This window comes from Lepisosteus oculatus, chromosome 8, assembly GCF_040954835.1.
Source record: "Lepisosteus oculatus isolate fLepOcu1 chromosome 8, fLepOcu1.hap2, whole genome shotgun sequence".
Classification (NCBI taxonomy): Eukaryota; Metazoa; Chordata; class Actinopteri; order Semionotiformes; family Lepisosteidae; genus Lepisosteus; species Lepisosteus oculatus.
The window spans coordinates 1,961,742-1,975,192 of NC_090703.1; the positions used below are offsets into that span (position 1 = coordinate 1,961,742).

Genomic DNA, 13,451 nt, shown 5'->3' on the forward strand with positions numbered 1-13,451 from the left:
CGAATCGCAGGAAAAGTCCCTGTTGCCCAGCTTCACGGCCGCGGCTATTACCTGCGGTCGCCAGGCAACTGTTGTTTCCTTCTCTCTGATTGGCCGGCGGCGGTGACGAAGAAAGATGTGCGCTGCCACCGCCCCCCACGGCGTTCATGTCTGTGACGCAATAGTGGAGAATGTTTCAGAACGATATTATTTGTAACGAGGCCGATTGTGTTCAGTCTACCCGTCTGAACGCTATTTATAATCTGTATCTGGCAGATAAACTCTATTGTTTGCACAGGTTCACGGCGCTGCTGAAAATCCTGCGATGAAATTGCGCGAATCTAACTACTCGACTTCCGCATTTCAGAGACGCAACAATTAAAATTAGGACAGATATAAACAGAACAAATCTAAATACACAGGAAGAAAATTCTAAAAAGAAATTGAATATTAAAATATTTAAAGTAGTGTGTTGGTGATGGTACCAGCCGGCTCCATAGCTCAGTGGTTAGAGCACTGGTCTTGTAAACCAGGGGTCGCGAGTTCGATCCTCGCTGGGGCCTCGTGTTTTCTACTTCCTTTTTAAACATAACATCATATACAAAAACTTCCGAAACAAATAAAAAAAACTGTCACAAAGCAATTCTTTGTTATACTCTTTATTAAAATAGCGTTCAGTGATCAAAAACCCCCATGCGAACCATTTAGTAAATTTTCATAAATTTACATTGACATTTTTACAGAGCATAGCGGAGCAGTACACACGATAGGTACAGTATAAAGTCTAATGTTTCATAGATCAAAACGAACTCCACGTTAAGTGTAATAAAATTTTAACAACCACACGTGTATTTTAACCAAAAGTGAGCAAGAAATCATTTTAAACATTCAGCGAATGCCCACCAGATGTCACTAGATCTCCAGAGGACACGTTGAGTTCAATTTACACAGAAAATAGGAAGACGTATTCCGGTTATTGCTTCTGTTGTTATACATACATTCTGCGCATTGAAGCCGAGAGATTCTAGTGGAAACACGAGGGCCAGCTGTGGCTTGTGAGTTGGACTCGGCAGAAAGGGCTGTGGGATTGGACCCTTGGCAACAGGCTGCAACTGCTCAAACACCCAGCTGGGTAAACAGTGACTCAAGGAATACACAGTTTGTTCCCCATTATCTTACCTCACTGAATCAAATGAGAAAAACGTATCATTATTACAAATGTTAAAAAGTAGCACAAATTGTTGTTTTTTTTTAAGAAAACAGGAAAGCGGTAGCAGGCCAGTAAACACAATTGAGTCTTTTTTAAAACTTGAGTAACATCCGTTTCATTCTGCGGAAAGGGAAATTCTATCTTTAAAAGATCAGAATTCAGAAGAAAATGCACACAGAACTAGTAATGAAGTAATGAATCAAACTGAATGGTGACAGTGAGATTGCAGAGAGATTAAAGCCTGTGCACCAACATCTCCTGTCACCAGTTTTCAGATCAGTTCTCACAGCAGGACAGCAGAGCCCACGTGATTTTCACCTTGGGGATATACGACTGATCCTAGCGAACCCACACATTACAGACTTACATTAGATGAATTCCCAGATTTTTAGGATATTTTTCACACTAGTTCAGGGTATTTTAATTTTGTAAATTAAGACTGAAGAAGAAACAAAAAAATAATGATTAACAGCCAAAAAGAAGCCAGAATCATAATATAGTACTCAAGCTTTAAAGCTTCATTTTCAATGACAGGCCATATCATACAGGAATTTGATTCCATATTCTTTTAGAAGAGTGCGAAAACGTGATTTCTGTTAGTACAATAACATTTATGAATTCCTTAAGGCAGTTTCATCCCACTCAACAGCAGCCCAGATCAAGAGCCCTTTCTGCTGTACGGGGTCACTCTGCACACCACTCCCCCGTGAGGCCTCAGTGTTCCTGTGTCCATTATCCCGTACGGCTGTCCTGGGACCAGCTGGAACTCAAACCTCTGGAGCAACTTCGCCATCACAACCTTAGCCTCCATCTGTGCAAGAAAAAAAAATCTTCATCAGGACTGCTGCGATGAGGGATGAATCAAGATGAGGTCCTAGAACACAGCCATTATGTGGGTACTCCTTACTTGTTGGGCTGATGGCAAAAACAATTCTGATGGCAAGTAAACAGGGAAACTCAAGGCAAACTTTTCAAGCAAAAATTTTCAAGAATGTGGATGGAATTTCAAAATCAATGCAGTACACCACACATCTTCCTGAAGACAAAAGCTGTCACCAAGCAAAATATGAAAGCAATTTTATGCCCATAAAAAAGTACTAGCTTTTCATATACTGCATATTCTCAGAATTTTCCCAAAGGGTACCAAAACCTACAGTGCTTGAAAAGAAAACTCCAGCTTTCAAAGCTTTAAATTCACATGAAACTGATTTTTTATTTCTGAACGTTCCCCTTGCAAATGTAGCCATTTCATTAATTAAGGAATAGCTGTACTGTGATCAATTATGGTGATGTAATAAGACTACAGTGTCTGTCATGACTGCTGCATGTTTCTGCTTTGTCTATCAGTTAAACTTTGCAGAATTGAACTGGCAACTTTCTCTCTCTCCCTCACACCTGGAGAAGGCTCCTCAGCTGATATATATATGCAATATTTCTTTTCCTTTCATGGAATGAGCCTTAACTTCTTCCCTTGCAGCCTGCGCATGCTGACGCAGCTCCTAGTTCAAACCTAAACTGACGTCCACCTCTTTACCTGAACCCCCAACCCAGAAAGCAGGAAGCCTCACCTGAGAGAAGACTTGTCCCAGGCAGGAGCGATGGCCCAGCGCAAAGGGAAAGTAGCAGAAGTACGGCCTAAAATAAAAAGGCACACTCTTAGCATCATTCCATTATTTATTTAAATAGCAAGGACTTGTCTTTTTATTCCAATCATCTCTCAATTACCCACCAGCACCACTGACTGCCTCGATAATACAAATAGGAATTTTATTCAGTTTTAGGCTACGATGCACAGAAAACCTAAAGGATCCGGATAATCCAGGACCTGAGTAAAAAGACTTAAGACTGTAATCAACAATAAGACAATTTTATCCAACATCCTTTCCATCGTGCTCAAACCTCAACACATTTAGAAATGTACACGTGGGAGGGCCAGTGTTCATTCAGAAATCTAATCACGCTCTTTGTCCACATTTGGTCACTGTTGCAGGACCTGTACAGGTGTATCTCACTTCCAGGTAAGAGCTTGTTTCAGTGCAGTGATTAACTGTACAGGTTCGTGTGAAATTCAAGCACAACAGGACAGGGAAACGGGAGGGGGGATGTACATGGACTTACTTTGGAGCATCTGGATGAAATCTGTCTGGGTCAAATTTCAAGGGGTCTTTAAAAAACTTCTCCATTCTTCCCATGATATAAGTGTTCAGCTGTTAAACACAAGAAGTACCACAGTAAACACGAACATGCAAGGGAGAAAGCCGTCTGAACTACCCCATGCTTCCGCCTGCTAGTCCCACACTCTGCTGTAGCTCCTGCTGCACTCTGGTCACTAGTTCCAGAAACAGGGCAGATGTGAGAGGAGGACATTGGGATGTGCTCCTTGCCTGGCTGCATTAGGCAGGACACGTCCGAGCGGGTCAGTTTCTGCAATGCACACACACAGTGCTCAGTGCCACACAGCAGCAACCCTTTGCATGAACACATGCAAAATATTCTCTAGTATCGATACATACTGAGCAGCAAAAGAAACTGACCAAAGCGCATGTTTTTTTTAAAAAAGGAGATAGATTTTGATGCTCAGTATATTGTAATAGACAATAGAAGAGGATGCAGGATTGGTTCAGACACCAATTGTAATAAATAAGGGTATACACAAGGTCAAATTAAAGTTTAAAAATAAGGGCCTCATACCAGCTTACCTGGAAAGAAAATTGCTAAGAGTCAAATAATACAACAGCAGTCAGGGAGTGTTGAGCATATTCACACAGATTCTATTCTCCTGGCTCAGTGCAGTTTCAGAACAAAAGAACAGGTAATAACTTAACAGACACTTAGGTCTATTTACAAAACAACAAAAACACCAAGCACAGTGATTATTTACAAACAATTGGATTCAGCATGATTTCCTTGGTCCTGCCTTTTCCAGACTGCTCAGCTTCAGCTAAGTCTCCACCATACTGGGTCTCTGTGTGTCAGACATACTGCATGTGTCCCTTTCAGATGCTGCAGGGATCTAAGAAATATTAAGGCATAAGGGCTTGGCTGTGCAATAATCCCTAGAGAGACCAGCAACGGTATGCACAGACTTCAGTTTCTTTTATTTCCTGGCTTTTGTTTCTGTGTCAAGCTCTGGTTTCATGCTTCATCTTTGAACAATTGGGAACATAAATGGGGAATGAGACCCGATAAACCAACTTGTTACAACCGCAAGGAAGACCTACCGTCACAGAAGCCCCTCCAGGAATGAAAATCCCTTCAATGACCGAGTCCTCAGCAATCCACCGAGACGTGCCGGGGCCAGGGGGGTACAGCCTCAGAGACTCCTTCAAGACCTGTGGCGGTGCCCAGAGGAAAATCCACAGTATTGAGGTGGGATCCGCCTACAGTACATACCGTACCCACACAGCCATATCACCCTGCAACTCACAACTGGCAACCCACTGAATCCTAAGTACCTGGATGGGGGACCTCCTGGGAAAACTAAGGTTGCTGCTGGAAGAGGTGTTAGTGAGGCCAGCAGGGGGCGCTCACCCTGCGGGCCATGTGGGTCCTAATTCCCCAGTATAGTGATGGGGACACTATACTGTAAACAGGCGCCGTCCTTCGGATGAGACATAAAACTGAGGTCCTGACTCTCTGTGGTCATTAAAAATCCCAGGGCGTTTCTCGAAAAGAGTAGGGGTGTAACCCCGGTATCCTGGTCAAATTTCCCATTGGCCCTTACCAATCATGCCTCCTAATAATCCCCATTTATGAACTGGCTTCATTTCTCTGCTCTCCTCCCCACTGAGAGCTGGTGTGTGGTGAGCGTTCTGGCGCACTATGGCTGCCGTCGCATCATCCAGGTGGGGCTACACATTGGTGGTGGTGGAGGGGATCCCCATTACCTGTAAAGCGCTTTGAGTGGAGTGTCCAGAAAAGCGCTATATAAGTGTAAGCAATTATTATTATTATTCACACACGGACTCTGTACGCCCAAAATCAATGTCTCTCGTTACACCTACCTGGGTCAAGTACGTTAACTTTCCAAGGTCTTCATAATCTATCTCTCGCTTTGAGCCAAGCACATCAGCAATCTCATTTCTGAGCCTGAAATGAAAAGATTTAACTTTCCAGAACCCTTTCTGGTTTTCTTCCTTACAAACACTGCACTTGCATCAAGGCTTCTGTGCACAGGCAGCAGCTCACCTTTTTGTTATCTCTGGCTGTCTTGTTAGCTCCATTATTGTAAAGGCAATTTGATTGGCTGTCGTTTCTTGCCCTTAGGAAAAAAATAATAATTTAATATGTCATTTTCTTGCAGTTCTTAGGGTTGTGGTAATTTCCTATTAATATAATTATAATAAAGGATATGGCCTGATAAATATTTGGTTCATATATACCGTAAGAAGGTAGTTTTAAAAAATCTAATACAAGAACTGCCAGAGAATGAGAAAGGCTACAATTCTCACCGGCTACAAAAAATGTTACGAAGTTGTCCAGCATTTGCTCATCATCGTAGTCTCCATGTTCCTCTAAAACAGAAAAAAATGGATTTAATTTAAAACTTAAAGAGAAATACAAAAACATGATCATTAATGTCTTTCTTTGCAATCCATTATGCTAAATGTATTACATGTGAGTGACTGAATGCGAGAATTTCTGTTCTAGTTCCTTTTCAGGCTCATCCAAACTGAGCCAAATCACTGCTCCTTTTCAAAAGGGCAAATAAATCACGTGTAAACCTTTTCAATCAGTACTGCCCCTCCTTCCAGGGTACAAGGCAATAGCATAAAAAGGAATCTGCAAATGTATTCCCCTACCTGTAAGGAAAAAGTGATCACTTCAAGTATAAAAATGCATTAGACCCACTCAGACTTATTTATGCTTGAGCAGCTCCTAGCATAACTCCAGTCACCCAGTGACCTAACCCTTCCCCTTGTGAGTCTAACAGCTGCACAGGTAAAGATGAACTATTTATACAATGAGGTACCTCAGAGTTTAACCATATCAAATTCTGTTATCTAAGCATCCTTAGTGGCCTCCTGTTCAAACACTACCACAGAACCTTACAACAAGGGGCTGCGCACCCACACCACAACGGGCTGTGCAAACCTCAAACCTGCGTTCTTTTTCTCTTTTATTTCATTCAGGCAATGAATTGGTTAGAAGTTGTTTCTATGGAGTGCCAAATGCACTAGTTTTGTAATTATTTTCTAATATGTGTTATTTTGGAAAGCTTGTATTTGATATCTATTTACAAGTAAGCGTGCAATCTAATTTTTCTTCTAGACTTCTAAGAATGCTATTTTCAGAAAACCTAACAATTAATTATACACACAGTTACAGCTTCAGTGCAAGAAGCACATTTCAGACACTGATTTTCTTGTCAGCTTCTTCTAATGCAAGTGAGACCAAAGCATTATCTCTGCCAAAGATAAAAAACAAAAATACTCACAGAGACACTGGATTACTTTGTGCTGTCTGAATTTTTACCCTGAAGACAATTAGAGCATTTTGACAAGCTAGCTTCTGATCGAATGGTTCCTTCTTAAAACATTTTTTTTAATTTAAACTTTTTCACAAGACAAAGATACTGCTAAGATACCTGCAAAGGAATTTATAATTAAAAGATGCACCTGTTTAGCATTTGTTAGCTGTCTGAGTGTTTGATGAAACTAGATGAGCTAGGAGGGCCTCCTCTGCTCCTTATAAAAACCAGCAAACGAGCGTACTCCTGGATGGACTCGCCTGCACTCTCCAGAATCCGAGTTAAGATGTCTCGAGGAACGTCCTCCCCAGCTCTCACTGCTTGCTTCCTCTTTTCAATGCACTCCCTTCCAGTTCTGCGAAGCAGCACTGCAGAGTCCTCCACTTCTTTTATAAATTTCCAGTTCCAAGGAAAAAACTAGGGAAAGAGGGAAAAATGGGATGGGAGACTCCAGAGAAAGGTAAGGTTGCTGCTGGAAGAGGTGTAAGTGGGGCCATTAGGGGGCAGCCACCCTGCAGTCGGTGTGGGTCCTGCTGTTAAATTTTCAGAGGGCAGAATGTTATTTCCATATTCTTTATAAAACTGTAGGAAATGGACTGATGACAGACCTCGATCATGACCCCTGCTACAAACAGCACAGATTTATTTTGCTTACAGCTATTGAACTGTTGATGAGCTTTCTGTCTTGATGTTTTCTAATTAGAATTAAACTAAAAACGAACTAAAACTAATTTTATTTTGAGACACTTGTTTTGATCCCATTTTCCCCATTTTAGTAATCTGCGGTACAAAAAGATGTTCCTGATAATGTTAGATCGATTGATATTTTGCTTAAACATCAATAATATGAAAATCATTGCAAGATTTTGCATTGCAATCTGGTGATTGCATTTTCTCAAAGCAGTCAGGAGTAAGTTTATACGCTGTAGATTTTAGAACCACACTTCCTCCTTTACAAAGATGAGTAAAACATCTGTCTCCTACCTTCATAAAAGGGTTTCTTACGTAGCGCACCATTCCTTTCAAACACAAAGATATAGCTCTTGGAAAAGGGGTGGTGTCATCATCCAGCAAATTCAACTCCATTCCAAATGCTGTCTGTACAAAAAATAGCAATGGAAAAGGTTTGTTTCACGAAGGGTTAAGAAGTCAGACTTGAGGGAATGGGTGTTTGGCGAGACGGGGGGAGTGGCGCTGTACAGACACATGGGCAGCATGGTGACCAACCGTGGTAATGACGTCCAGTGTCACGCGGTTGACCAGGTGGTGCATGTTGGCGTGTTCCTGTGTCTCAGCCTTTTCCTGCAGCTTCTCCATGAGGCACTCAGCTTTTTCATTGAAGGTGCCCATGAGCCCCTTCAGGTATCTGCCACACAGCAGGAGAAATCACAGCCTGAATCCCCAAACTGGTCCAACCGTGTGTACATTTCATACATGTGACTGGATCAGCTTGCATATTTTGTCGAATGGCCAATTCGTGGTATTCTACTACCGCTACCAATACTAAAAAGCTAGCATTGCTATCCAAGCGATGACACAGATGCTGCATTTGAATTCAAGCAGCATCCCGTTGGATGAGGATGACGGCGCCAATTCTAGCGAGCCCAGCTCGTTACCCTCTGTGCAGTCCGAGGTGCTGAGATACAGACACCAGAGCACACCTCCCGAACTTTCATTACATGCATGGCCTGTCCTGCACTTCCCATACACTCACTCTTGCATGCTTTCCCACATACAAGGGCAGAGTGGTGGCTCTGTGGCTCAGGATCTGTGCCTGTGGCCTGAAGGATGCCAGTTCAAATCCTGCAGCTGGCAGAGGAATCCTACTCTGTTGGGACCCTGAGCAAGGCCCTTAACCCCAGCTGCTCCAGGGGTGCTATATAAATGGCTGACCCTGTGCTCTGACCCCAAGCTTCTCTCTCCCTGTCTGTGTCTCATGGAGAGCAAGCTGGGGTATGCAAAAAGATGAATTCCTAATGAAATAAATTATATATGGCCAATAAAGTGATCTTATCTTATCTTACATATCCGGTCCATGTTTCAGACGTTCAAGGCCCATTCCTCTACACACTGTGCAGAAAGTGTCCGGTCCGCAAGCGCGTATCTTCATTACACTTTCCACTGCCCCTCGAACCCACATGGAAGCACACTTTACTCTGCCACTGGAACTATACTTGTACCATGGACTAGTTGTGCGTTATTTATGTTTACCATAGAACATCATCACAAGGTTTTTTTTATTTTTTCACAATACATTGTAAAATACATTACAGATATCTGCTACAAAAACACTTCTTGTGAAAAAGGTTTGTCCTCCCTGTGCTGCATTCCAGCATGTGGAATTGGAGTGGATATATAAGAGGAAGAAAGGGTGACACCAGAGGGGACTCACGAGTTGCTGAAGGCACTGTCCATAACTCTGCGCTGTTTGTACCAGTGGTCATGATCCGGGTCAGTCAGCAACCCATTACCTAAAAACCTACAGAGAACATTGCATGTAGATCATTCTCCGCCATCAAGAACTTCAAATTAGTATAGTATTTCAAGAAATCATAAGGATTGTGTTATCCAAGTGTTTTGTATTTAATTTACTTTTCAAATATTCTTTGAACTTTACGTAATCATTGCGCAGAAATTCTTATTGAGACTTGGGCCAATTTGACATCTTAGAGAGTGTGTTAAAAATAAAAAAAATGTTTCATTCTTTGTAAATTTTATGGCTAGCATCAGTTGGTGTTTCCATAAAAAAATAATTCTGCTTTCTAATTTAGTACTTATGAGTAATGGAATATCCTTTTCATTCTAGCAGGATAATCAGCATTTAATTTTAAATTGAAAATATTCAGCCTTTAAGGTCTTTCAGGTAGATTACTTTCTGTTCTTTCAAAGGGGAATACAGATTTTAGTTTCTTTTCTTTGCAGGTAATTGGACAAAATATTTCTCTTGGTTAAAGATGTGAATCACTGCAAGTTAAAAGTCAGCGTAGGTTTATATGAAGATAACACAGGGGTGGTTATACACCAGTGAGCCACATAAATATTGGTTAAAGATTCTGATCTTATTGTAATCTGGAGTCAAGACAGTGGAAATTAAGCAGTTTTCCCCATGACATAGGTGCTGGGAGTGTGAAATGCAAGCAGCAGAGCACACTTCATTAGCTCTTCAGACGTTACAACGTGAGGGAATTCTCTAAATTTACGTAGGATGAAACCTGAATAACTCTGACGCCATTGAAGTCAAAGGCGTTGTGTGCGCTCGACTGGGTCTCTACACAGGCCACAGCAGTTAGTGTCTCATTCTCTGCAAATGCAGTGTCAAATGAAGTTTGTAAAAACTTTTTCCAAAGAAAATGCATGTTGTGGTTTGCAAACTGACATTTACATGATCTTTCATTAAGCAATGCATCTTTGCCCTCTTCCACAAGAGTACCTTTTCCGAAACAAATAAAACAGACGTTTATAGGCGACTGGATCCTTAGGATACTTTGGAGACATCAGAAGTTCCTGAATAATGACATCAGTAACAGCATTTGTTAACGTATGCATTATTAACAAACAGTTGTTAAGACGACTGCAGGAATTTTCAGCATCAAAAATACAAATTTTCAAAAGAAAGACTATATGATAAAAATGCCTAAAGCACAAGCAAATGAAATATACCTGACACTGCAAGCATTTAAAAAGATGCTTTAAAAATCATACTCCTCAGAGATCTAAACACCGAGGAACAGCACTCTTGAGAAGATTGATGCAATGATATTATGCACTCCTTGTTTGTCAGTGTGCACATGAACACATTTAGAGCTGTCGAAAAATATCGTACTCTGATGGCTTTACCTTCACTGCTTCCGGGCTGGTGACGGTCAGCATGACCGTGTGAAGAAAGTTGACGCGATAGACAGGTCCGTACTTTTCCGCCCTAACAATGATAAATGTTTGTGACATGCATGCTGATCTACATGTGGGTCTACTGAAAGCACACAAGACAATAAAATATCTGAACTACTCTCTATAATATCAGGAAAGTTATGTTTGCTCACCATTCAAGGAACTGGTCATGTACCACTCTGTAGTCCTCAAACTTTTTGTTTAGTGTGTAGGAATGTCCCAGAAGAAAGCTGTACAAAGATGGAAAACAGAAAAAGGTTAAAGATCAACAGGAAGGACACAAAACTGGCTGATCTGTAAAACAGTGCCGATAAAGTACTAATGATTCTAGTACTTTACACTGCACGACACCCATCAAAACATCTCAAAACTAAGGTTGCTGCTGGAAGAGGTGTTAGTGGGGCCAGCAGGGAGCGCTCACCCTGCAGTCCATGTGGGTCCTAATGCCCCAGTATAGTGACGGGGACACTATACTGTAAACAGGCACCGTCCTTCGGATGAGACGTAAAACCGAGGTCCTGACTCTCTGTGGTCATTAAAAAATCCCAGGGCGTTTCTTGAAAAGAGTAGGGTTGTAACCCCGGCGTCCTGGCCAAATTTCCCATTGGCCCTTACCAATCATGGCCTCCTAATAATCCCCCTCTATGAATTGGCTACATTACTCTGCTCTCCTCCCCACTGATATCTGATGTGTGGTGAGCGTTCTGGCGCACTATGGCTGCCGTCACATCATCCAGGTGGATGCTGCACATTGGTGGTGGTGGAGGGGATCCCCATTACCTGTAAAGAGCTTTGAGTGGAGTGTCCAGAAAAGCACTATATAAGTGTAAACAATTATTATTATTATTGTTATTATTATTATTATAAAATTAACACCTTTTCTTCCCAGTTACAGTATGTAATTTCTATCGAGGAGGATTTGAGATTGCAGGGTTTAATTTAAGACTAAGTTGTGTGAAAGAGTAAATGTGAGGAGAAATACAATGTAACAGGATAAGGCAAAGATCTGAATAACATTTTATGCAAAATCATTAACAAAAACGCAGACTAGATGAGCAAATGCCCAGCTGAGCGAATAAGTTTGTTCTAGTCAGTATGAGTGAGGAGCAGACTTTATGGAGGTCGAGCAACCTGTACTGTGTATGGGAGGTGTCCGCTCAGAGTGCAGCCCTATCCTGGCACGGAGGGCACGAGGGGGAAACTGGAGGCAGGAAATTCCGCGGCACACCGGGGTACCCCGATACTCCGACACCCAGCAGGGTCTACCCACTTCTTACTGGTCACTGCCTCGTCTTGCTCTCCATGCGCTTAACTGGAGTTATGTAACCAGTTAACACGGAGAAATAAGTCTGGACTGTGTATGAAATACGACCCCTTTGTAAACTGCAAAATTACTTGAACGTTATGAATTTAAAGAAAAAAAAAGGCCAGGTTTTGCTTTAAATCGCAACTTTTGTTGAAGTTGCACATGATTTAAGGTCTATCGGCTCCAACTCCCGGCAAGCACGTAAACTAAAATCCCTTGATACAACAGGCACAGGAAAACTAAAGGGGGTAGTTAACTAGGTCACACAAAAACCGACGCCATTATTCTAATACGAAACATGCGTACTAATGATGTCTTTGTGTTTAGATAGATACTTTATTGATCCAGTGAGGGAAATTGCAGTGCAACAGCAGCTTAACACACACAACACAGCCACAGTGTAACGAATTATATAATAATAGTACAATACATACAATACAATACAAGAGTTACTCACAATCCGGACACACAAAGATATAATACGGACATGTGAAAGGAGATCTGACAGCAGCGTTTCTAAAGACGTTGGAACAGAATATCGGAGAGTCCAGAAACCCTCAAACGTTTAGCGTAATCTTTCGTTGCGTTTATTTATGTGTAATTTTAGCAAATGATGACTCTTTGCGTAACTGGACGAAAGGGACTCACCTGTCCCTCGGCGGCCCGGGTATGTGATCAAACTTCATGTGAATGTATTTCACATAGAGACAATACAGAATAAAAGCGCAGAGCAACAGGAAGAACAGATACAGAAGAACGCTGGACACGCACTGCGCGACACTACTCAGTAAAGCCATGGCTGTTGTAAGTGCCACACGGAGAGCTCTCCTTGTCCTCGGTTCGTTTCTGCGTTGTAGAAGTGACCTTTAGAAGTCTTTGAAAAACAATTCCGCCTGGCAACGTTATCTTTCCGGGATCATGGTGCTTGGTGCTGCTGCTCTGGCAGGGAATCGTAGGATAGTATAAACCGAATCGCTTCAGGAACACGACCGATATGAAGTTAAAGCGCGGTAACGCGAAAACAGGAAAACAATGTATAAAAGTGAAGATATTCTTCCACACATTATTTGTTTTTTAAGACATTATATCATAATTAAATGCAGTAAAAAGATATGTCGTAATACTGGATTTGAATGGTTAATGATTTACTGCATTCAAATATGGGTGCTCCACGGTCTATATAGTCGTAGGGTTCACGTGGGTATGCGTCCCCACAGTCGGGGACTCGAACCCGGGTTTCCGGCATCATTCAACAGGGACTCAGCCTCTTGAGCCAAAGGGAAATCTGCCGTTAGAAGCTGCGGTCCCTGCTATTCATAGGGAAGGGCAGGGACGTCACCGCGCTGGTAAGCTGGCTCGAACAACCTGCAATGGTGGCCGTATGTGTTACATCATGGTCAGAGTTTTCTTGTTATTGTAACGCTTACGGCCGACAAGCAGTGTGTGTAAGAGCCGGCGTACCAGAGCGGGTGACGTCACTGCCCTTCCCTGTGATAGCAGGACCACAGCTACTGGGCTGTGGAGAGATCTCTCTTTAGCTCACGGGGCTGGGTTGCTGCAGAGAGACGCGGAAGTCCCGGGTTCGAGCCTCCAGTCGG

General features: G+C 42.2%; 1 protein-coding gene and 1 non-coding gene across 2 annotated transcripts; one reads left to right on the plus strand and one right to left on the minus strand.

Annotated features, from left to right (window-relative positions):
* The first annotated feature begins 469 nt into the window (after nucleotides 1-469).
* On the plus strand, nucleotides 470-542 carry trnat-ugu (transfer RNA threonine (anticodon UGU)). The gene has a single exon. It is a non-coding gene; the product is annotated as a tRNA-Thr (tRNA).
* An 80-nt stretch (nucleotides 543-622) lies between these two features.
* LOC102686415 (cholesterol 24-hydroxylase) lies at nucleotides 623-12,812 on the minus strand. The gene is made up of 15 exons (XM_015350618.2): nucleotides 12,502-12,812; nucleotides 10,700-10,777; nucleotides 10,497-10,578; nucleotides 10,090-10,163; nucleotides 9,052-9,138; nucleotides 7,887-8,025; nucleotides 7,644-7,757; nucleotides 6,920-7,076; nucleotides 5,641-5,703; nucleotides 5,378-5,450; nucleotides 5,194-5,278; nucleotides 4,411-4,521; nucleotides 3,308-3,396; nucleotides 2,758-2,824; nucleotides 623-2,000 (listed from the first exon to the last, which is right to left on the minus strand). Exons 1-15 carry the CDS (start codon nucleotides 12,648-12,650, stop codon nucleotides 1,848-1,850), a joined length of 1,521 nt encoding a protein of 506 aa, XP_015206104.2. The 5' UTR covers nucleotides 12,651-12,812; the 3' UTR covers nucleotides 623-1,847.
* Nucleotides 12,813-13,451: the final 639 nt, after the last annotated feature.

Coding starts and splice junctions, on each gene's coding strand:
- LOC102686415 (XM_015350618.2), bottom strand. CDS start 12,650: ATGGCTTTACTGAGTAGTGTCGCGCAGTGCGTGTCCAGCGTTCTTCTG. Junction 4,522..5,193: donor AGTTAACGTACTTGACCCAG/GTAGGTGTAACG, acceptor GCACCGCCACAG/GTCTTGAAGGAGTCTCTGAG. Junction 2,001..2,757: donor TGGGACAAGTCTTCTCTCAG/GTGAGGCTTCCT, acceptor TTTCTTGCACAG/ATGGAGGCTAAGGTTGTGAT.